Genomic DNA, 20,155 nt, shown 5'->3' on the forward strand with positions numbered 1-20,155 from the left:
TTATTCTTAACATTATACAGTCATTATTCTTAACATCTTAAGGAAGATGTGACAGACAACACATTTTGTCAGCCTAAGTTAGAACTATGACTTTAGTCCAGCATAGGAATTTTCAGCCTAGGAATGTTCTTCTTTTTAAATGTGAAAGAACAAGATCAAGGGACACAGGAGGCAATGGATTAAAAGCTGCAGGCCTGGTCCTGATACTGACACCTTACACAACCACAGACAAGTTTTCTGAATTCTTCACTATCCCCATTCTTTGTCAAACGAGGTGCCATCTTTTTCATATGCACACTCTAAATGTTGGTTAATCACTGTACAGGGCTGTACATGTTCAAGTAATTCTATTTTATAATGAAAGAGAAGTTTGTGTACCCCAAAATCTTGTCTCTGCCTCAGATATTAGTATTTCAAAAGTTACTATCTCTCCTCTGAACCCTTCTCCCATTTATCCATCATCTACTAAGCCTACAACAGCTCCACAGAATTCAGGTACATTAGAGAGCTGGAGAGGCAATGGTCATAGAAAATGTACAGATTGTCCTAATCTACTTGTGGGTGTTCTTAATGAAAAGAAATACAATCAGCTACAAAAGCCACAACAATATTTCTGACATAAACTGCAACAATAACAGCACTAACTGAGGTCTTCAAAACTGGCAAACTATTGATTTTACCTGTAATAACTGCGTGTTCATTTTACCTGAACAAATTGAATTTGAGGATCTTAGAACTATATCACAATAGTCTGTTAATGACAACCACCTACAGTGGAAATATACAAACATTCAAACACCACCAACGCCCACAAAGACAAGAAGCATATCTGGAATTTCATTACTCCCTTAAGAGCTTTAAAGTTGTATTGGAGGCAGACAACTGAAACCCTGTGCTGACTGAGCAACAGACTTTGAAGCTGCACACTTAAACACATTAGTATTCATGAAGGTAAAACCTAAGGATAATACTTAAATTTGGACATAATTATTTTTAAAGTTATATTCATGTTCTTTTCCTGGAGAAACTGGAAATGTATTCTTTTTATAGACAGAATATATAAGTAGAGAAGTTAAATTCATAAAACAAAGATCAGTGGTAAAACTTACAACAAAAATTGCAATTTCTTGAGTATTATTCAACTTACCTGAACCAAAAATATAATGAGAAAATAAAAGTTGGCTACTCTTCTGAACTGCTCAAATAAGTTTTTTGGAACAAAATTCCATACTGTATACTAAAGGGGAAAAAACGAGAGAGATGAATAATTACAACACAATGCACAATTTTTCAGTGCAATTCAGTTCTGCTCCCATTGAACTCTCCCAACCTAAATGTTCTCATTCCCCAGGTCCCCTCCCCCAGACCTTGCTGCTGTATCCAATTTTTGTTCTTTTTTTTTAATTCCTTCTGTTTTAAGTACAGTTAGCAGGGAAGCAGTGGTAGCAACTGCATTTCCTCTACAGGCCAAGTTTAAAATGTTTTCCTCCAACTGGGACAGGGGCAGCTGGAGTCATTTGGCCGCTTGTGTTCTGGGTAGGAGGAAAGAAATTAATTCCTGCAGCTGTAACATTGCCTCCAACACTACAGCAAGGAGGCACATCCCCACCATCAGCTCTATTGATTTCAATCCAAGGACACACCGGGAGGGAATCCGCAACTGCAGTCTACTGCTGATTTATTTTATGCAGAGTACTGGATTTCAATTTGGCTATTTTAAAAATCCTCATAACCAGCTTCATCCTGCCTTTTAAGTAGTTTTGGTAACACTGGATGAAAAACTACTTTTCTTCAGAAAGCCTGACCAACTTGCTTAATTGCTCTGTACTTGAGTTTTGAGCAAAGAAGGGTGAGAGGATGAGACAAACTACACAAGAAGCAACCCAGCTTTTCTCTGAAAACAGCTCAGAGTTTGTTTCACTTTGAATATTGTATATGCATCACTAGAAATAATACAGGCATGCACATCTGCCACACAACTTCTTAAGCAACACATCAAGTGGTTTTGCCATGACAAATTGATTCCTTACCTTGGATGATATGATTCTGTTGTCTGCAAACTTCTGAGGAACATAATGGCCATGCTGGGGAAAACGGTTTGCTATATAAATAGTTCTTGTGTCGCTTTGATGCGGTGGGTCAAAACCCTAGAACATAAAATAAAAAAAAGAGGTAATCAAGAAAGTTGATTTTATTAACTGCTGTTTTGTAAAATTCTGTAGAAAAGGACATTCTGTGGAAAAGATAGCAAGCAGCTGTTTTCAAAGAGTAAAGAAAATTACTGTATAAAATTGAAGTCTGCTGTGTCCAGACAATTTTCAAAAACTGTGGGGAAAAAAACCCAAAATCTTACTTTTGAGGTTGTGTACTCATTCTGAAAAAATGAAAGGAAAAAACGCTGTCTTCAAGGCTAGAGAACACTTGCTACCATGCAAACTTGAAACCCTGCAAAACTTAAAAAGGAAGAAACAGAAATAATTTACAAAACTTCACAGCTGTGCTCATGATAACCCTAATAAAACAGTTTATTGAGAAAAATAAAAGGTCAAAACATACAAGCTATACTACTATGCTGTGGTAACTGGATTTTGAAAAGATTCTCACCAGAGAAAAGCCAAAAGCATATGCATCTGACCAGACAGCAGTATTTTTCCAAACAAGCTCTATCTCCAAGAACTAACATTTTGTCTCATTTCAAATGTCATTTCCTGCCATTACCACCAATTCATACCTGAATGGTGCAGCAGTGAAAACAAACCCATGGGGAAAAAAAAAGAAAAAGCATACTCAGCAATACTTATCAATAATTTCCTGCCAGAACAGATGATCTGAGTGAGGTCCCTGGGAATCAAAGCCCTGTTGCAGGTCTAATGGTCAGTGTTTTCATCAACTGCTTCTTCAAGAGAAGTGGAACACAAGTGTTAAACCTGCAGATGATACCACCCTGGGACTGCAAGAACACCAAGAGAAAATTCTTGACCAACCAGATGCACGGAACACAAAGATCCAGCACAAAGAAACTGCATCCAGAAAAAGAGAATAAAAGCCCGTAAAAGAATTTTGATGAAAAATGTCAAAGGCTATAATAGATCACAGGCTAGACATGAGTCATCCACATCACCCCACTGAGAAAAAGGCCCTCACTGCAGAGGAGGCTGCAGGAGGAGTGGGAGCCACAGCTGAAGCACTGTGAACCAACTGGACAGCACCCAGAGGAGTGCAACATGAGCTCCAAGAGATCCTGAAAACATGACATATAACGCAAGGCCGAACAATCTAAAGAGCAAACAAATTAGAGTCATTTAGCCTGGAGGAGAGGAAACTTGGGATATCCTAGTAAATCTCCTGATACACAGAAGACTGTTCCATTGAGAAAATGGGGGCTTTGAAGGCCAAAGAGGAACAGAAATAAACAGGCTTAAGTTGCAGGTAAGAAAACTTCAGTCTGGGTATTGGAAAGCAAACAAATTCCTTTGTTGTGGAAAGGAATAATTAAATACCAAAACAAGTCATGAGGAAAGGTTGCAATGTCTGTAACACAAGAGCTAATATCTAGGTCATTCAAGTCTATGTTTAATTGAGCCTTTCCTGGGGCTACATGACTCACCAGAACCCTTCCTAGCAATAATGTTCTGACCCGGAGAAGCAGGTGATGGCAGAAGACAACCAAACAGTAATAATTCAGATTACAGGCCAAGAAAACTACTAAAGAAAAAAGGCAGAAAGCTCTTAGGCATGAAATAAACTAGTGAAATTAAATTTGGAACTGTTGTTTGATTGGGAGTCAATGACTGTCTGCAAAGTGGTGAATTCCAGCACCAGCATCACACACATTCCTAATCTTAGAACCAACTTGCAGAGTTTACACAATCTCCTTATTCTTTGATGCCAAGTGCAAGGACAACTGGTGGTGTCCTTTGCTAGAAAGGGCATTATCAATTCCACCACTGCAGGTGAGGAAACTGCATTTGCAGTTGTTTTGCTCCACTTGTGAATGAGGCTCAGAGTTTTATCCATGTGAAAAAAGTGACACTTCACAGAACTCCAGAAGAAGATACCTCTGTACCAGTTAACTACAGAAGATGAACAGTGAGCACAATGACTGACATAAAAAATGATTGGTGCAACCAAAAATTAATTTCTTTTTAATTCATTAATATCTCTAACACAGGTCATTAGGTATGTTCACATTCAGGATGGTGTCATTTTAAAGTAAAGAAATAATTTAAAAATCCTCTCAAACATACAAATGTTTGTGTTTGGCATCATTACTACAGAAACATTCTGCTTGAGAAAGAAAGAGGTCCAGAATAATGAAGGGAGAAAGAAAGGAAGGGGGATTTTTCAAAGAGATTTGAAGGAGAATAAACTTTAGATGACAAGCAGTGGAAGGCTGGTCTAGTCACATGCTCCAGGGTGAAAACTTGTTTAAAGATAAGAGTGGAGCAGGGAGACAAAAAGTAGATAGGGGAAAGGATGGAAAAAAATACACAGGATACCAAAAGCAAAATGCAAGGAACTGTTCACAGCTTTAAGAAAAGAATACAAGCATGAAAGGAAGATGAAAAAAAATGTACCTGTTAACTGCTGACACAAAATTTAAAGAGAAGAGTGTTTGTAGCAGAAGCATTTTGGATATCTGACATTAGTGACACAGTATTTCTAAATCAATCCAGAAGATGCCACAAATAAGTGTTTTTCAAGCAAGAAAAAAGGTGCCTAATTAGTAAGACTTCGTGCACAGCTCTCTTCTACATCTCAGAAAATGTCTGGCACTCACAAAATGCCAGACATCCTCACTTTGGAAAGTCAGACTCTACAGCCTGAAAAAATTCCACTCTAAATCAAACAGATGTAAAGCAAGGAAAAAAACCACAAAGAGCAGAGAAAACAAGTTGCAGTCTTCTTTCTGACAGTGATAAATGCTAACCTGCATGCCACTTGCTGAACGCTATTAAAAGATAAATCAAAGATTACTGACTGACTAGGATATCACTGAATTTTTTATATGCCCTTTTTAGGCCACTATCTGAGCACCTGGAAGGTTGATGAGTATGATGACATTTTATGATGAAGAGTAAAGACCTCTCTACAACTCCAGTCTCACTGCACGAGCACTTCTATCAGAATGACTACCTCGGCTGAAGCAGGCTCAGATGATTAAAAGCAAGAACTTTACTTTCCAAATAAATCAGAATCTCAGGCCATACAAGTTTACAGGTGCAGTTGTGGAGCTAAAAGAGCTTAAATTTGCAGTCCATAGAGATTCAATTCTGTTTTGTTGACATTTGCCACGGAGAAGGCACAGAAGCTGTGCAGTCAGCAGATCACAGAGCACATGCAAGGCAGGCTGGGGACAAAAACCCCCCAGTTGTCAGAGCTGCAGTTGGAAAAGGACACATCCCTGACAACCTCAGTGACTCGGCTGTGGTCACAGCAGGAAGTGAGTGTCAGAGCTGGGAACAAAACTTAGATAGCCTAAGTTTTATGACTATGACTACTAAAAATCACTTGAAATTAGCCAACAACTCCGCCGTCTCACAATTAGCTGATGAGACCACAACTAGCAGATCTTCCAGAGCAATTTTAATTACACATCTCTCCAAGGAAAATTCTTCACAGGCATTGAACTTCATTGTTCAAGAGCTGAAATGTCTTTAACTCTTCTCTAACTATGGAGCTGGTCATAGAGCCTGCTCCTGACACTAAACTGATTTGTAGACCAAATTTCTGCCCAGCAAGGGATTTTCCACAGTGACTCTGTGCAGCCAGCAAAGCAGTGCAGAAAGCACACTGTTTCCTAATTTCACTTAATAGACAGTTCTCTCTCTTTCTAACGTCATTCTCCAACTCAGCTGCAAAAGTAGGGTAACATGCCCTTGTCAAAGGATTTCTGCAGCTAAACAGCATGAGCAGAGAAACCCTAAATTAGAGTCTTGCAAAATGATTAAGTTGTCACCAATCTCTTTCCAAAAAAATTTAGCTTTCCTGCAGTTATCTAGTTATCTAGATTTCTACCCATGTGCACAGATCACTGACTTCATAGCAAATAATGCTGAATATATGACAAGACCTGGTATTTAAGGTTTCTTGACCAGGTATATTACAGGCATATATATTACATGAATCCCCTTTAAATAAAATTTGACCATATGATGAAGTGACCTGATTTTTCTCCCCTTCATGCTGCAAATTAAATCTAGATTTATTGGCTAAAGATCAGTTCCTCAGATGATTTACCAACACAAACCAGGCATTATCTACCCTTGGAATACAACTCTCATTTAATCTCTGCTACACACTTCCCCAGCAGAAGTTTTGCACCCAGATGAACTTAATACCTTGGTTTTGAAAACAGCCCAAAAGCATGCCACTTATATAGAGCACAGAGATACTCTAGTCAAGCTGATTTATAAAGCACAAATGAAAATAACCTTTATAAATAGGAAAAGAAAGAAGTCATTCATAGTTTTAATTTCTTATAAATTTGAATGACTGTAAGCAAAGTCTGAGTAATTTTCATTGAACTTCTTCAGAAGTGATTTCATTACTGTTCTAAAAGTTACACAAAGATATTCTCTGTGCAGTAAATTAGGCCCCTTTAAAACAGCACAGAAAACATATCCTGGGGAACTGAGGAGAAGTATTTGACTGTAATTTTATGCAATTTATTTCATGAAAGCCATGAGATTCAACAGCCACCCCCAAACAACTCTTTCCTACATTTTGTCTGCATCTCAGCCACTGTACTTGGAGAAATGCCCATCGGCCATCAGGTAAGGAAAACTGATTCATCCATTTTCCCATTTTGGTTTGTAGTTTTGGTTTTGTCTTGGGGTTTTTTTTCCATCTTTTTTAATATGTCATGCCAGTTGTCTGGTCATATAATAAAAAGCTTTCCCATGAAAGAAAAGTCTTACACTGCTGCTGAGGAAGCCTTAGTAAGACACATAACAAACCAGGCAACCACACAGGAAGCAAATGAGGATCAGCACTACAAAAAAGACCCTCCCAACGCCTTCAAGTGCAAAGGAAGAAAAGAAAAAAAGGCTTTTGTACTCAACCTGTTGCTGTACCATACACATCTACTGCAAGACTTAACACTTCAATACCACTATTAAGGTATGGCAGTGTGCACCAGCACCCTCCCCACACACTCCACAGCACTGTGAGGTGAGACAGCAGAAACCCACAGATCTTTCAGCAAGGATTACTGACATGAGCCTGGCAAGCAACACATCAATTTCGTTATCAGGCTTTGCAATACGTGCATTGATAATCACAAATCGTCTGCCAGGTGTTTTCTGCTTATGACTTGCATAAACTTAGTATACTTTAATATCATCTCCCAGGGTTTCTCATTCATTACTCACAGCTTTTACAGAGGGGGAGAAAAACCAAATTTGTATTTGCCAAAAGAACTTCTGCTATGTGACCACTGAAAAGTGAAAGGGGTTTCAAAGAAGGAGGTCCCATTCAGAGCCTCTTCCTCCTTTAAAAGCCCACACTGAACACAACAGACAAAAGCAGCAGCTCCCCTAAAACCTTTCTGAAGATCACATACTACTTAATAAAGCTAATAAACAGAAGAAAGGCTTTCTGAGACCAAGTTTTCCCCTAGGGAAGTGACTTGACTGATCATGGCTGCAGAAGCAGAACACCACATTTCCTGGCAGACAGCCCAAAAGTCTGCTATTACACTGCTGTCAAGATATATTTTGATTAAAGGTGTTTTGAGGAAATGGATTTTCTTGCTTTGGATTTTCTTCTGAATATACATAGAATACTTTTCCCTCTGTCAGATAAGATGATCTATTCACACTCCATGCCCATTTTCAGAAGTCTGTGTAAATTTGTACTCCATACAGTCAGCCAATAATTCTTTCAGTCATGTAACTGGGCAGCAGTCAAACTGAATTTGCCTTATCAAAGGTTAGCATGAAGGAAGAAACAGCCTCTCACAGCAATTTTAAACACTGCTCTAACAACTAAAATAGTGAATCAGCTGAAGCATCCTGATGTGTACACAGTGCCATGCAATTTGTACCTCCCCTTTTAAATACCACTGCAGTAAAGAAATAAAACTACTTAAAGTCATGCACTATTTGTGCAATTTCCTCTTCCCTCTTACTGTATCTACAGCTGTTCAAAATATCTGATAATAAATCATGTTGTAACCTCCTAAAAGACCTATAACCAGATTACATTCTTTTGTGAAAACACACCCTCTAGGTAACAAGGCCTGTGAAATCATGAGGCAATAACCCTTCCTTTCACAAAGTTAAAATATGCCTAGTAATGCAGTTAGAAAAGTTGTACTGGTGCTTGCCACAAAGTCCTGCTCACAAAGAGCTCAAGTTGTTCTTACTTTACATACTATTTTGCCAAGATGCCCACCAAAAATAACTTGGAAAAATCCCTACATAAAATTTTAAAAAATCATTTATCGTCTCTTTATTTATCTGCAAACACAACAAGCAAGGTAAGCTGGCCTCATTCACTGCCAACATACTGCCCAGTGCTAGTTTCTCTGCTCAGGTCGCTGATGCCAAACAGACTGGTCTTGTAACATCAAAAAAATCAGACAGGAAAAATGAGCTGATCAGGCAAGTTAATATTTCTAACACAGCACACTCGAAGGCTGCTATGGCATGTCCAGTTCCTGTTAGCAGCAAAGGATTTGAATGGAGATTCAGGTAAATTGTTTAATTCAATAACAATCCAACTTGCATCAATGAAGGAAATGGCTTTCTTATCCTCTCTTAAAATCCAAATCACAGTATTTATAAAACATAATCCATTTTGGACTTCATATGATAATACAAACCTAAGACCTTGTAATAGTTGCTCTTTCATGACTGTCTTCAACAGAATGCCAAGATTCACTTGATTAATCCAGTAACCAAAGAGGGCCTACATAAAAGCCAGGGAGGGACTGTTTATAAGTTCTTGTAGTGATATGACAAAGGGGAATGGCTTTAAACTGAGAGAGGGCAGATTTGGATTAGATACAAGGATGAAATTCTTCCTTGTGAGGGTGCAGAGGCCCTGGCACAGGTTGCCCAGAGAACCTGTGGCTGCTCCACTCCTCCAACGTGCCAGTGTTCAAGGCCAGGTTGGATGGGGCTTATCCTATGGCCTCCAATCCTCTGTGCTTAACCAGCCAAATGCCTCTAATACATTCCTTGCCCATTGCTTTATTTTAGGATGCTCCCTGTCAGACACACAGACCATCAATAACTTTTGCTCAGATGCTTTTTGGAAGAAAAGAGACTCTACAATAAATTGTCTTCAGCTCCAATGAAGGAAGAAACTTACTTAACATTCAGGTTCTAAGAAGCAAGCCTCAATTCCAAAGGCAGGGCTAGTGGCTCCCAAGTTACATTTCAAGGCCTGTCAATGTGCTCTCATTTTTTTTTTCTTTGAAAAAAAGTGCTTTATGTAAAGTTCAAGAAGGTGAAGAGACCCTGAGGCTGGACAGTGTCTGTAGTCCAAAATGCCAAATGTGGTTGGTCTTTTGCCACATGCTCCCAAAGCAGCCCACTGCTCTAAGATGGAAATGAAGATGCCTTTGCAGTTCCAACTACACAGTTCTAATTTCAGAACTAAAAGTTTTCCTCTGTGGGCTCCAGCAATTAGTTTTCTTTATCTGCAATATCATCTTCCTGTCAGGCATGTACAAAAGGAGAGTAGGCAAGATTTTTAAAGACTTCAGACACCCATCAGGAGACAACTGCAGGGCATCACACTTAATAAAATAAGAAATGAGAGCTCAAAAATCACAAGCCACTTCTTCAGAAGACTTCTCAAACTATATAAACTACATTGAACATGGAAAGTGCTACAATCCTGAAATAATCAACCGCAGAAATAGCAGCTACTAAACAGGCCACACTAAGAAATAAAGAACCAACACAAGAAATGAAACATTTAACACACAAATCCTTCACATATCTCTAATGACCATAGGATGGATCTCAGAAAAAGAACCCTCCAAGTGCATCCTTTCTGTGCATTCCCTGCATTTGTTAACTAGGTTTATAGCAGATTTTCAATATGAAATAAAGCATTCAAATCTGTGACAGGCTATGAACTTTCCCTTAAGGCTAGAAAGCAGCTCAAATTTTGTAGATAGCAATTTCACCATAAAAAATTACATTTCTCAAGTCTATGACAGGAAAAATAAAGAGCAATCATACATTCCTTCACGTACTGGAATACTAAATACACTATTATCTTAAAATGAAATGCTGTTTACCCTCTGCTTTGAAGAATCATTTATAAAAGTATTTTACACAAGCATGAAGGGCTCCTGTTCTGGACTACTCATACAGCCATTATTGAAAACCCTTGTTTTCAATATTTGGATTTGTTCTAGTAGGCAATAGCTATTTATGCCAATCAGTTCCTGCACTGAGAGTCTAATTCAAATTTTCTTTCAGCATGGAACAAAAAACAACAAATCCTTTCCAAAAGTATCTTCCCCAAAATCACCATTAAATAATAAATCTTAAGGCTTTTTCAAAATGTGTGCCAAAATTATGCTGACAATTGCTGACAATGGCTGCTCAACAAATTTCACAGGAAGATAATTTAGTTCATTGCTGGAACTGTCTGGCTCTTCTTTTAACATGCTTTGAAAAAGCCTGCTCTGTAAAACATTACAGTTTTGAGTCTACTGCATCCACCCAATAGCATTTTTAGTTCTAATTCCATTTTGAACATGATTTATGATTTAAGTGTCAGTTTAATGCCCTGCTTTCAGACATGTGTACAGACTAGTCTATCCTTAAAGCTTGCTAAATCTTAAGCTTCCTTTCCATTTTGTTGCAATTCTCTTTCCAAAGAGAAATGTAAATATCTACAAAAATGTGCACAGCCACACAAAGTAGCACAAAAACACGCAAAGGAGTAACAAAATGCAACAACAGATGACAACATGTATTTTGGGGGATAAACCATTTAAAACCTCTTCCTCTAGTAAAACATTGCAGGATAAAAACAAACAGTTTGCCTTTTGTCTGCATCATTATCTCTCCTTCCCATTTACAGGAAAGTTCTCCTTTCCCAGACTTATTTTTACTCAAAGTAAACAAGGAAAAAAAAATCCTCTTAAGTCACTGCATGTGGGAGGCCAAGGAGTTGCAGGCGTTTGTTTTTTAAATCACAGCGTAGTTCTCAGTCCTACTTTCTATCTTTTCTACCATGGTCTGTACTAATGCTAAGTGGTTTTCTCAACAGCAGGTGAAAAGAGGTTGCAAAAAGTCTAGCTGCAAATATGTCACCTGTGTTTTGCTAGAAGATATGACCTTGCATTTACAGAGACACTTTGTCACATCTATTTTGCTGCAGTTCTTAACTGCTTGCTTAACAAGCAGATTTTGTGCTAGAAATTGAAGGATTTTTTTGAGAGGTAAACTTTTTCCTGGTGACATAATTACAAAAACAGTCGTAACTACTGAGCACATCATAATATAGTCAAGAAAAAGCAAGAGCAGATTGCCAGTGAAAGTCACAAGTCACAATGCTTTTAATGAAATTTAAACACATTGTTATATTTTTTTTATAACTTCTGTCTCTCCATCCCAGAGGAAAGCAAATGTCAGCTTTAATGAAGTCAGCCAACCCACTTAAAACTAGAAAAACAAATACCAATGATACTCAAAACACATGTTGAATGTTACTAAATCCAGCACATATCTACTTGTCTTAGATTACAAATTTTACCTTCCACTGAGAGTGCAGAAACAATCTCTGAGCAGTAAACAGAGCCTTTCACCCATCCCACTAGATACTCCCTACTGACCAGAACACAAATAGTTTTTGCTCATTGTTAACAAAATTCTATTTTTCTCCCTCTTCTCCCTTAGTCACATAAAACCATAAACAGACAGAAGCTCTTAAGGGAGCAGGGCCCCATTAGTGCAGAAATATCACACAGTCAATTGAATAGTCCTATTATTGAGTGATAAGTGGAAATTTGGCACAACAAAAATTTGCTGTTTGAAAAGCTCATGGAGAGGAGAAAAAAGAAAAGAAGATGGGACAAGATACAGGTCAAATGCCCAAGTCTCACAGCAAGGCAGCACATCAGACAATACCAATCTGCCCATTTTTAAAACAGTTTTAGAAAGAATCAGTGTCAGGACTGGTTTGATTATGTTTTGGTATGCAATTCTTAGATTTAGAGTTTAATTTTCATGAGGTAAGACTCATGAAGTGCACACAGGACACAACGGATGTCTCCATTTGGAGCAGACAGCTGGCTGAAGGCAGGGCCAGGTTCGGCAGGCTTTGGAATACATTGTGCTGCAAATGTATCAGCCCTGAGCAGCCACAGAACACAAAGGGAAAATGAGGTTAAAAGACCCTAACACACGGGAGCACTAGTCCAGAGATCAAAGAATAGCTCTAGCAAAAAAAAGAGGGCCACATTTGCTCCTCTGCTAAGTTAGAGGAGGGGAGTCCTTGACCTCCAGCTCTCAAACGACTCCAGCAAAGCAAGGCAACCTTTGGGCTGTTCCAACACACACCTCGCTGATCCCTCAGTGATTATTCAGAAGGCATTAACTGTGCAGTCTGAACCCCAGGAACTCTTCTGAAAAAATATGTATTTATTTTTCTAGCATAAAATAAAAAGTAGTTAGTTAGTTTTAGCCAGAAAGGGGAAGAGGCTTCATTGACAAATAAGAGGAGGGAATGTAGTATTCCAGAATAGCAAGGTGATTTCAGAAGCTAGATTCTCAATCATTGGATTAGTTTAAAGTACTTCTGGCATTCAGAAAACAGAAGGAATTTGGGGGGGGGGGGGGGGAGGGAAGTAACTGTATTCAGTAAAATGATTAAGAGAAAATAATACACACTTGTCAGGGCAAACAATGAAATAAATGCTGTCCACCTTGTTCAGAATGGCAGTAACTGCAAGGTATTACAAAATACCATCTGTCCTCTCAGAACATCTTAACAGTAACCAGCATCTGAAAGGAAAAAAAAAAACCATTCCGGACATCCAATCCTCTAGTGCTAATCTATTTGAGGACATTCCCTTATTAGTAAAAATTTTTCATTAGAACACATGTAGAAGATGAACACTCCTACAGATACTGTGCTGGCTGTGGAGGGTGTGAGGTGTGACAGGCACTACCTACACAGAACTGTCAAAAACATTCCCTGTGATCACCCCTCAATGCAGCCTATGGAGAACTTCTGGATTTGATGAACTCCCAACATCCCTCCCAGTCTGAACCTTCTTATAACCAGGAAATAAATAAAATAGCCTGGTAACTAGGTTTTACAGTTAATCTATAGATTTAATCTTTGATTTACAGTAAAATAAGAAAACTGCATTTGCTCAAACCCAGCCCTCCACAGCATTAAAGCTGTTGTGCACTACACAAAGATATTTGGCCAAATCCAGCACACTTGTCTTGAGTTGTCATTAATATAAGAGGGGCCAGGCAGGCAACTCCTAGGTTTTGTCCATGTAGAATCCTTTGTACTTTACTGAGCTGTTAGACAACAGCTCAAAAGGCTCAAACTCCTCATAACAGCAATAGAAGAGAAATCCTGAGTCCCTTCTCCAACTGAGAGGACTAATAATTTAAAATTATGCAGCTAAAATCATACATACAAGGGTATTCTACCACAATTTTCAGAGACCTCCTTGCCAGAGAACTGAAGGTGTCAGTACGTTCTGTTAATAGCACTGCAACAGCTCCTGCACTACATGTGCACCATCAGAGAGCAGCACAGCCCAAATGCTGCCATAAACCCACCAAAGGAGAAGTGGAACAGAAAGTCCCTGGCTGTTACAAATGTCACTGTATTCTCCTTTTGTGTTGGTACTGCACAAACTCGACCGTGGGAGCCACAACAGCACTTGGTACACAGATTTGCCATGGGGTCTAACCCATCATATCTGGAAATGCAAATAAAACATGCTACGCTATTCCTGAATATTAACAACGCTTCCTATCAACTGTTGTTTATCCGGTTGCTTTTTTCAAGCGGAGTTGGCTGTGCCTGTGGTGTTATGCAACCCTCCAAATCCACATGCCTACTGCTCTCTGAGATCTCAAGGTAACTGAGCTGGAACCCAGACATCTCTCCTGCCCACAGCCTGTCTTTATCGTGGCATTTTACTCAAAGCCATGAACTGTAACTCCATTTGGCTCTATATTTTTTCATTACTAAAACCTAAGTACTTCCAACTATTAACTACATTCTATAACATCACATTAACTAGGAAGTTAATGACTTACTATGCAGCTTATTTAGCATGAGGCAGCATTAGATGGAGAAAAACTGATGAACTGCTCTGCTAGGGTGGTATGAATTGTAGCAGAGCAAGAAAACCAGACTTAATGCCAAGATATCAAATAACCTGATGATTTGTGCCACATAGGCCCTGAAGGCTGTACTACTGTCACCCACTTCTTAGATACAACAAATCACTAAAAACCATCTAACACCTCAGTTAAAAAACTGATACAGACTTGTAACACAATAATAAGGATGAATGAAGCCTTACATTCTCAGCATGTCTCTTCAGCTGACTGTTCATGCCTTTCTATCCCTTTCTGTAGCTCTACAGGCATGCACTGGACTTCACAGAGAAAGCACAGCAAAGTCACTACTTCCAAAACATAGCTAAAATAATTTGAATTCCATACCAGGTCTTGTCATTACTTTAAGTTCACCTTCTTCATTCTCCCCCCATCTTAGCAATGCAAGTTCTCAAAACCATACCCACTCCTGAGCCCTCAGTATATGAAATACTGTTCTCTTAAGCAAACAAGAAATTGCAAAAATTCATTGGTTTCATACAGAGAGTACTTAAAAACTACCTCAAAGCACCTTCAGCTAAGTACCAGTCCCTCCCCCTTTCCCCAGTCCCTTACTACTTTTCCAGCATTTCTGCACACCAACGTTTTTCTATTGTATTACTACAACATCCCACTTCCATCACTCCCACACATTTGCCTGACTCCAACCCTCCTGTAAGGATGAGGACCCTTTTATAAAACCCATTGCCACATCAAGCACAGGTACAAACGCACGCTCCGAAGGCATCCAAACCCACACATTCCTCTCCTCTCAGACAGATTTTGGCACCTTTTAATTCGATTATTTCTGTCACCCCACTCTTCCCACTCATTCTGGTTATTTTGTCAGCATCCTTCCCCATGTTTTTAGCCCTCTGACATTCTTTCAGAACCTAAACATCACAGCCATGAGGAGAAGCAAACATATGGTGGGATCTATGTTAAACCAGCAATTACACACAGAGATGAGTTGTCTGAGTGTCTTTAGGAAGAAACATGCAGTGTGATACCTATCTTAGGCCATTTTGCATCTTTATGAGCAGTGAAACAACCAAGCCATTAACATCTGTGATGTCTATAGGAAAAAACCCACAAAACACGTATCATTGCAATAATTTTTTCTCATCAGTACTGTAATTAGATGTCTGCCAAGAATCTTGAATTTTTATTGTCCTGCTTTTCTACTACACTGATTTGTTTCTTCCCTGTCAAAACTAGTGCAAGTTTTAAACTGTTATTTTCCACCAATGGAAAATGTTATTTTCCATTTTCGTGCTTTAAGAAGCACTAAAACCTCCTAGTGCCAAGTTTATTGCTCATCCTGTTACACTAAAGTTTTACTTTCTATTAAGGGCAAACAGATTTCTGGAAAACTGGTCAGTATACTACTTGCAGTGAAAAAAGCAACCATGTTTGATACATAAATTGCTAGCACTGATACAGTCCTAATCTAAACTCTATGGAAGACAGCATAATGCTACTTTAAAAACCACACACGCAAACCTCAAGCCACCTTCAAGTGGAAAAATTTACAGCTATGTTATACTAGGTTTTTTTGGTTTTTTTTTTTTGTTTTTTTCATTAAAAAGGTGTGTAGGACTGTAACAGAACAGGAGAGTGCAGTCAGAGCTCAAACAGAGCAATACATTTCCAGGTCAGTAACTCTTGGTGTCAGACCAAACTACTGAGCACTGTCAAGCTGGCAATGAGACCATGACCACAAGCTCTCTGCCTCAGACACAGAACTGGGAAAATCTATGGGCCATGGGAAACCAGGCCAGGGAAGAACAGGAGGAAAAAAGAAAACACAAAATTTTTAATATTTTTTTTTGTAAAAAGCGATGCAACAAATTGAGCAAATCATTAGCGACACAGAAGATTTAACAAATCAAAATCTGAAAACCTAACTAATGTAAGCTCTTGCACTAACCTGGACAACATCCGTGATGCAAAGTAACTCCAAAGAATGGAAAAAATTATTTTACAAATACATCATTTCGAGAGAATTTCTCTCTTAGAGAAAACGCAAGCAGGATAATGCTGATCGGGGCAGGAAGCCGGCCAATCCTTCAAATCAAAAGAGTAAATCTCGATGTACTTCCCTGCTACAGTATCACAGACGTGACAGCCACGGCCGCCTGGATTCCCCTGCTCGTTCTAACCCAGCACAGCAAGCAGCGCGCGTGCGGGGGCACAGGCACCCTCACTGCTGCCTTTTCCAAGGGGCTTCCCCCGCCAAAAGCATTTCACGGATGTTTTCCTTCAATTTCATTCACTTTCAAATCCTCAGCACGCAGCGGCTGCAAAGCGCTCGGGTACGGGGAAATATTTGAGAGAGGCACGTAGGGTGAAAAAGCCTTAAAACATTTCGCAACGGGAAGGAGGAAGAAGCTGCGAATCTCTGAAGTGTGGGTCCAGGGAAAAAGGCACCGTCATTTCTCCGGGAAGTGTGGGGAGCCCTTCCCAATGGGGGCCACACGAAAGGGAACGCGCTGTCCTCTGTGCCAAGGGGGTTTCGAGGAAAAAAAAAAAAACAAAAACACAAAAATACCAACCACAGGCCAAAAGACCGGAACACCCCAAACCGTCGCATACGAGTTAAAAATAAAATCTAAAACCCCTTCAGTAACGATCCAAGTGCAGCCCGCGGGTCTCCCCAGACCCTGCGGGGGGCAAGACTCTCCTCTCTCCCGCACCCCGGCCCTGTCCCCGGCTCCCTCCGCGGACCCGCGGCCCGGGCGGCGCCGTCGGGACGGGGCCGAGCCGAGAGCTCGGCGGCCCGCGGCGCGGAGGGTGCAGGGAGGCACCTACCAGCTGCTGCCGGACCCAGCGCAGCATCCCCGGCGGCGCGGGTCGCGGCCCCCGCGGCGGGGCTCTCTCGGCAGTGCCGCGCCCTCCCTCCGCTGTCGCCGCCGCCTCAGGCGAGCCGCCCGCCGCGGCTGCTCCCCATGGCGCGGGGCCCACGCCGAGTCAGGAGCGGCACAGCCCCGCCGGCGCCCCGAGCCGCGGGTGCCGCCGCCATCACAGCACGGCCGCTGACACTCGGCGGCTGCGGCCGCCCCGGGAAGTGACGTGGCGGGGCGGGGAGAGGGGCCGGTGTGAGCGATGGAGCCGTGAGGGGGGAGCTGTCGTGACCTGCCCCAGCCTGGGCTGCCGTGGTCCGGCCGCTGCGCCGGCCTGAGGTGCGGCTTGTCCGGCACAAGAGCCGTGCGTGCGCTCGAGTCATCCTCGGGCAAAATTCCAGCTCCCCGCACGGGCTCCAGCCGCAGCCCGTCAGGGCTCAGCGCCCTCAGCCCTATGAGGGCCCCCTGTTCTACCCAAGGGAAGCTACTTCGCAACTTGACTGTTTTATCTTTCTTTTCTTTGCAAAAAGTGCACATGTTGGAATAAAGACTTTGAAAAGAGAGCAGATAATCACTGATTTAAAGTTAAAGCCCAAGTGCACGGTGTGTGGGTCCCCCAAAGCACGGAGCAGGTGCTGGAGGATCTGGCGCCCTGCTGCCGGCAGCATTGTCTGGAACCGCCGTTTGCTAAAATCGGGTGTAGAAACGTGCTGCTGTCAGGCAGTGATCTCTCTGAAATCTTCCCACCTGGACGTGTTCCTGTGTCACCTGCTCTGGGTGACCGTGCCTTGGCAGGGGAGTTGGGCTGGGTGATCTCCGGAGGTCCCTCCCAACCTCAGCAAATCTGTGATTTTGCTCTGAAAACAGCTGTTGCTTATCAAAACAAAACAGCGTTCAGCGCCAAACATTGGACACACCTATACCAGTCTGCAGCTTCTGCGCCTCTGTGACTAAGAACTAAAGGAGATTATTTTAAGCAGTAAAGACCTGGGCGTTTATGACCAAATACAGTTGTCCCTGAAGTCAGTGACAATTTTGACACTGAATTAAAGAGAAGTGCTTCTGTGAGTGAACACTGTTCCCGCTGCTCCTATTTGTTCCCAGGGAATGAGGACTTTTAGCGACAAATTATAATCGTATTTGCTGTAGTATTTAGTGTTCATATAGAAATTTAGAATGTAATTCAGGATTTAAGATGGATGATCTAATGTCTGAGCAATGGAATCTTGTGGTGATTTAAGCATCTGCATTTAATTAGAAAAATAACGTTTAAACAGTGGGGAATAAAACTATTTTTATCAGGCACTTAGGAAAGCTCATGTTAGCAAAACTTGATATTAAATGCTAGGCATTATTTCAAAACAAATACATCAAAGCAGAGTTTCAAACAGCTTGCACTACCCTATTCATCTAATGAGAAGTCGAAAATAACAGAGTGATTTCATAGCTGTGGCACGTTGCCTGGAGAGTGGCCTTAAGCCAGAAGCTGAACTGATACGCTCAATATTCATGCTCCTCTTTTATCATCAGATGTAGAACAGGGTCCTGACCACTACACACTAAAATTCATATGCCATTACTCTAAAGTGCAAGAATATTTGGCAGGCACTCTTTCCCTGCCAAATTCCAGTATGAGTTGCACTTTCTGCAAGCCTCTGTTTCCATGGCTTGCAGTTGTGTTACATAAAGCTGCTTGGCGCTGTCTGTTCCACATTTGCTGTAATGATACTGTTTCACCAGACAAAACTTGGAAGCAATTTGCAAGTGATTTGAGCCCTGCAGTTTGTATTTTTCACTCTAAGATATTTGTATTTTAGTGGATGAAAGTATATTGATAGGATGGATTTTTTTTTGCTCTGTGCAGCAAAGGCACCTCTTCAAATATACAGAAAAATTTCACTAAGAAAACATCCTTTCCAACCATCCTGCCTAGTAAAACTTTGCACCTTTTAAATTGCTCAAAAGCCCACACTAGACACTTACGAAGTTTCATCTCACCCTTGAGAGATAAATAGTTTTCAGAAGAGAAAATTGAAGCAGAGCAGCCAAGCCAGATATTGATTAGCCAGTAACAGTCCAGCACTTCTCAAATCAGAGGTCAACTGTGTTAAGATTCCCACATCAGAGACCCCACTTTAAAATAGTGCCATGGAGTCACCTGAATTCACACAGCAGGCTTATACAGAAAAAAAAAAGCAGCTGCTGAAGAAAAAAGTCACCTTCTAAAGATTAGGTTTAACTCATTGCCCAGGCTCTCTTGATTAGACTCCAAGCTTTCTACTTAGGGTTCTATGGGAGTAATGATTTCAAATGTTTGTTTAACAAGATCAGGATACAAATGCTGTCTGATAAAGAAATATTTACATAAATATAAAAACACACACTTGAATGTTAGGTCCAGCAAGCTTTTATTTATGCATGCATGAGTAATTCTTATATAATTAATGGTGCTACTTTTAGGTTTATAAAATTAAACATTGGTAACCACAGAATCATTGCCTGAACATGCAACCATCAAATTGTCACTGGGGCTGCTGATGCTTCTCCCTGAGCTTGTTCCTTTGGGAGACACTCACACATTTCCATTAGTTTTGAATGGTGTTTTGGGGCCAGCAAATGGTGTTTTTTCCAGCAGGAACTGGTGAGATGCTGTCAGGCTGTATGGCCATATCCAGTGCATGATGAGAGGAGATGGAAGTGCAGCACTGATGCCAGAGGGTGAGCTGCCTGCAGCATTCCTGCCTTGGAAAACTCTGAAGTGCCTGGCAGCTGAGCCCTGTCACTTACCCCATCCCTGGGTGTACCAGCCCCATCTCAAGCTCCCAGGGTGCTGCAAAGAGGGAGGTCTCATCTGGTGCACTGACTTTGGGGCAGCCCAGCTCTTGTGTTGCATCTAGAAAACACCTCTGTCCTTTGTGACAGAAAAACAGAAAAGTCAAAGAGGTGCAGAGTGGAGATGTAGGTTTCTGTAGCAAAACCCAGTAATAC

At 40.9% G+C, this 20,155-nt stretch overlaps 1 protein-coding gene across 14 annotated transcripts in view; it reads right to left on the reverse strand.

Moving 5' to 3' along the window:
* Positions 1-17,264, reverse strand: part of ATP11B (ATPase phospholipid transporting 11B (putative)) — a 65,982-nt gene extending 48,718 nt beyond the window's left edge. For all 14 annotated transcript variants that reach the window (XR_010784178.1, XR_010784177.1, XR_010784176.1 and 11 more), the window contains exons 1-3: positions 17,136-17,264; positions 2,031-2,147; positions 1,148-1,237 (exon numbers count right to left, since the gene is read on the reverse strand). Coding sequence is in view for 10 of the 14 variants with exons in the window: in XM_066556394.1 (XP_066412491.1) it covers positions 1,148-1,237; positions 2,031-2,147; positions 17,136-17,162 (234 nt within the window). In the remaining 4 variants the exon portion in view is untranslated. The remainder of the gene's footprint in view (positions 1-1,147; positions 1,238-2,030; positions 2,148-17,135) is intronic.
* Between the last annotated feature and the right edge of the window lie 2,891 nt (positions 17,265-20,155).

This window comes from Molothrus aeneus, chromosome 10, assembly GCF_037042795.1.
Source record: "Molothrus aeneus isolate 106 chromosome 10, BPBGC_Maene_1.0, whole genome shotgun sequence".
Lineage (NCBI taxonomy): Eukaryota > Metazoa > Chordata > Aves > Passeriformes > Icteridae > Molothrus > Molothrus aeneus.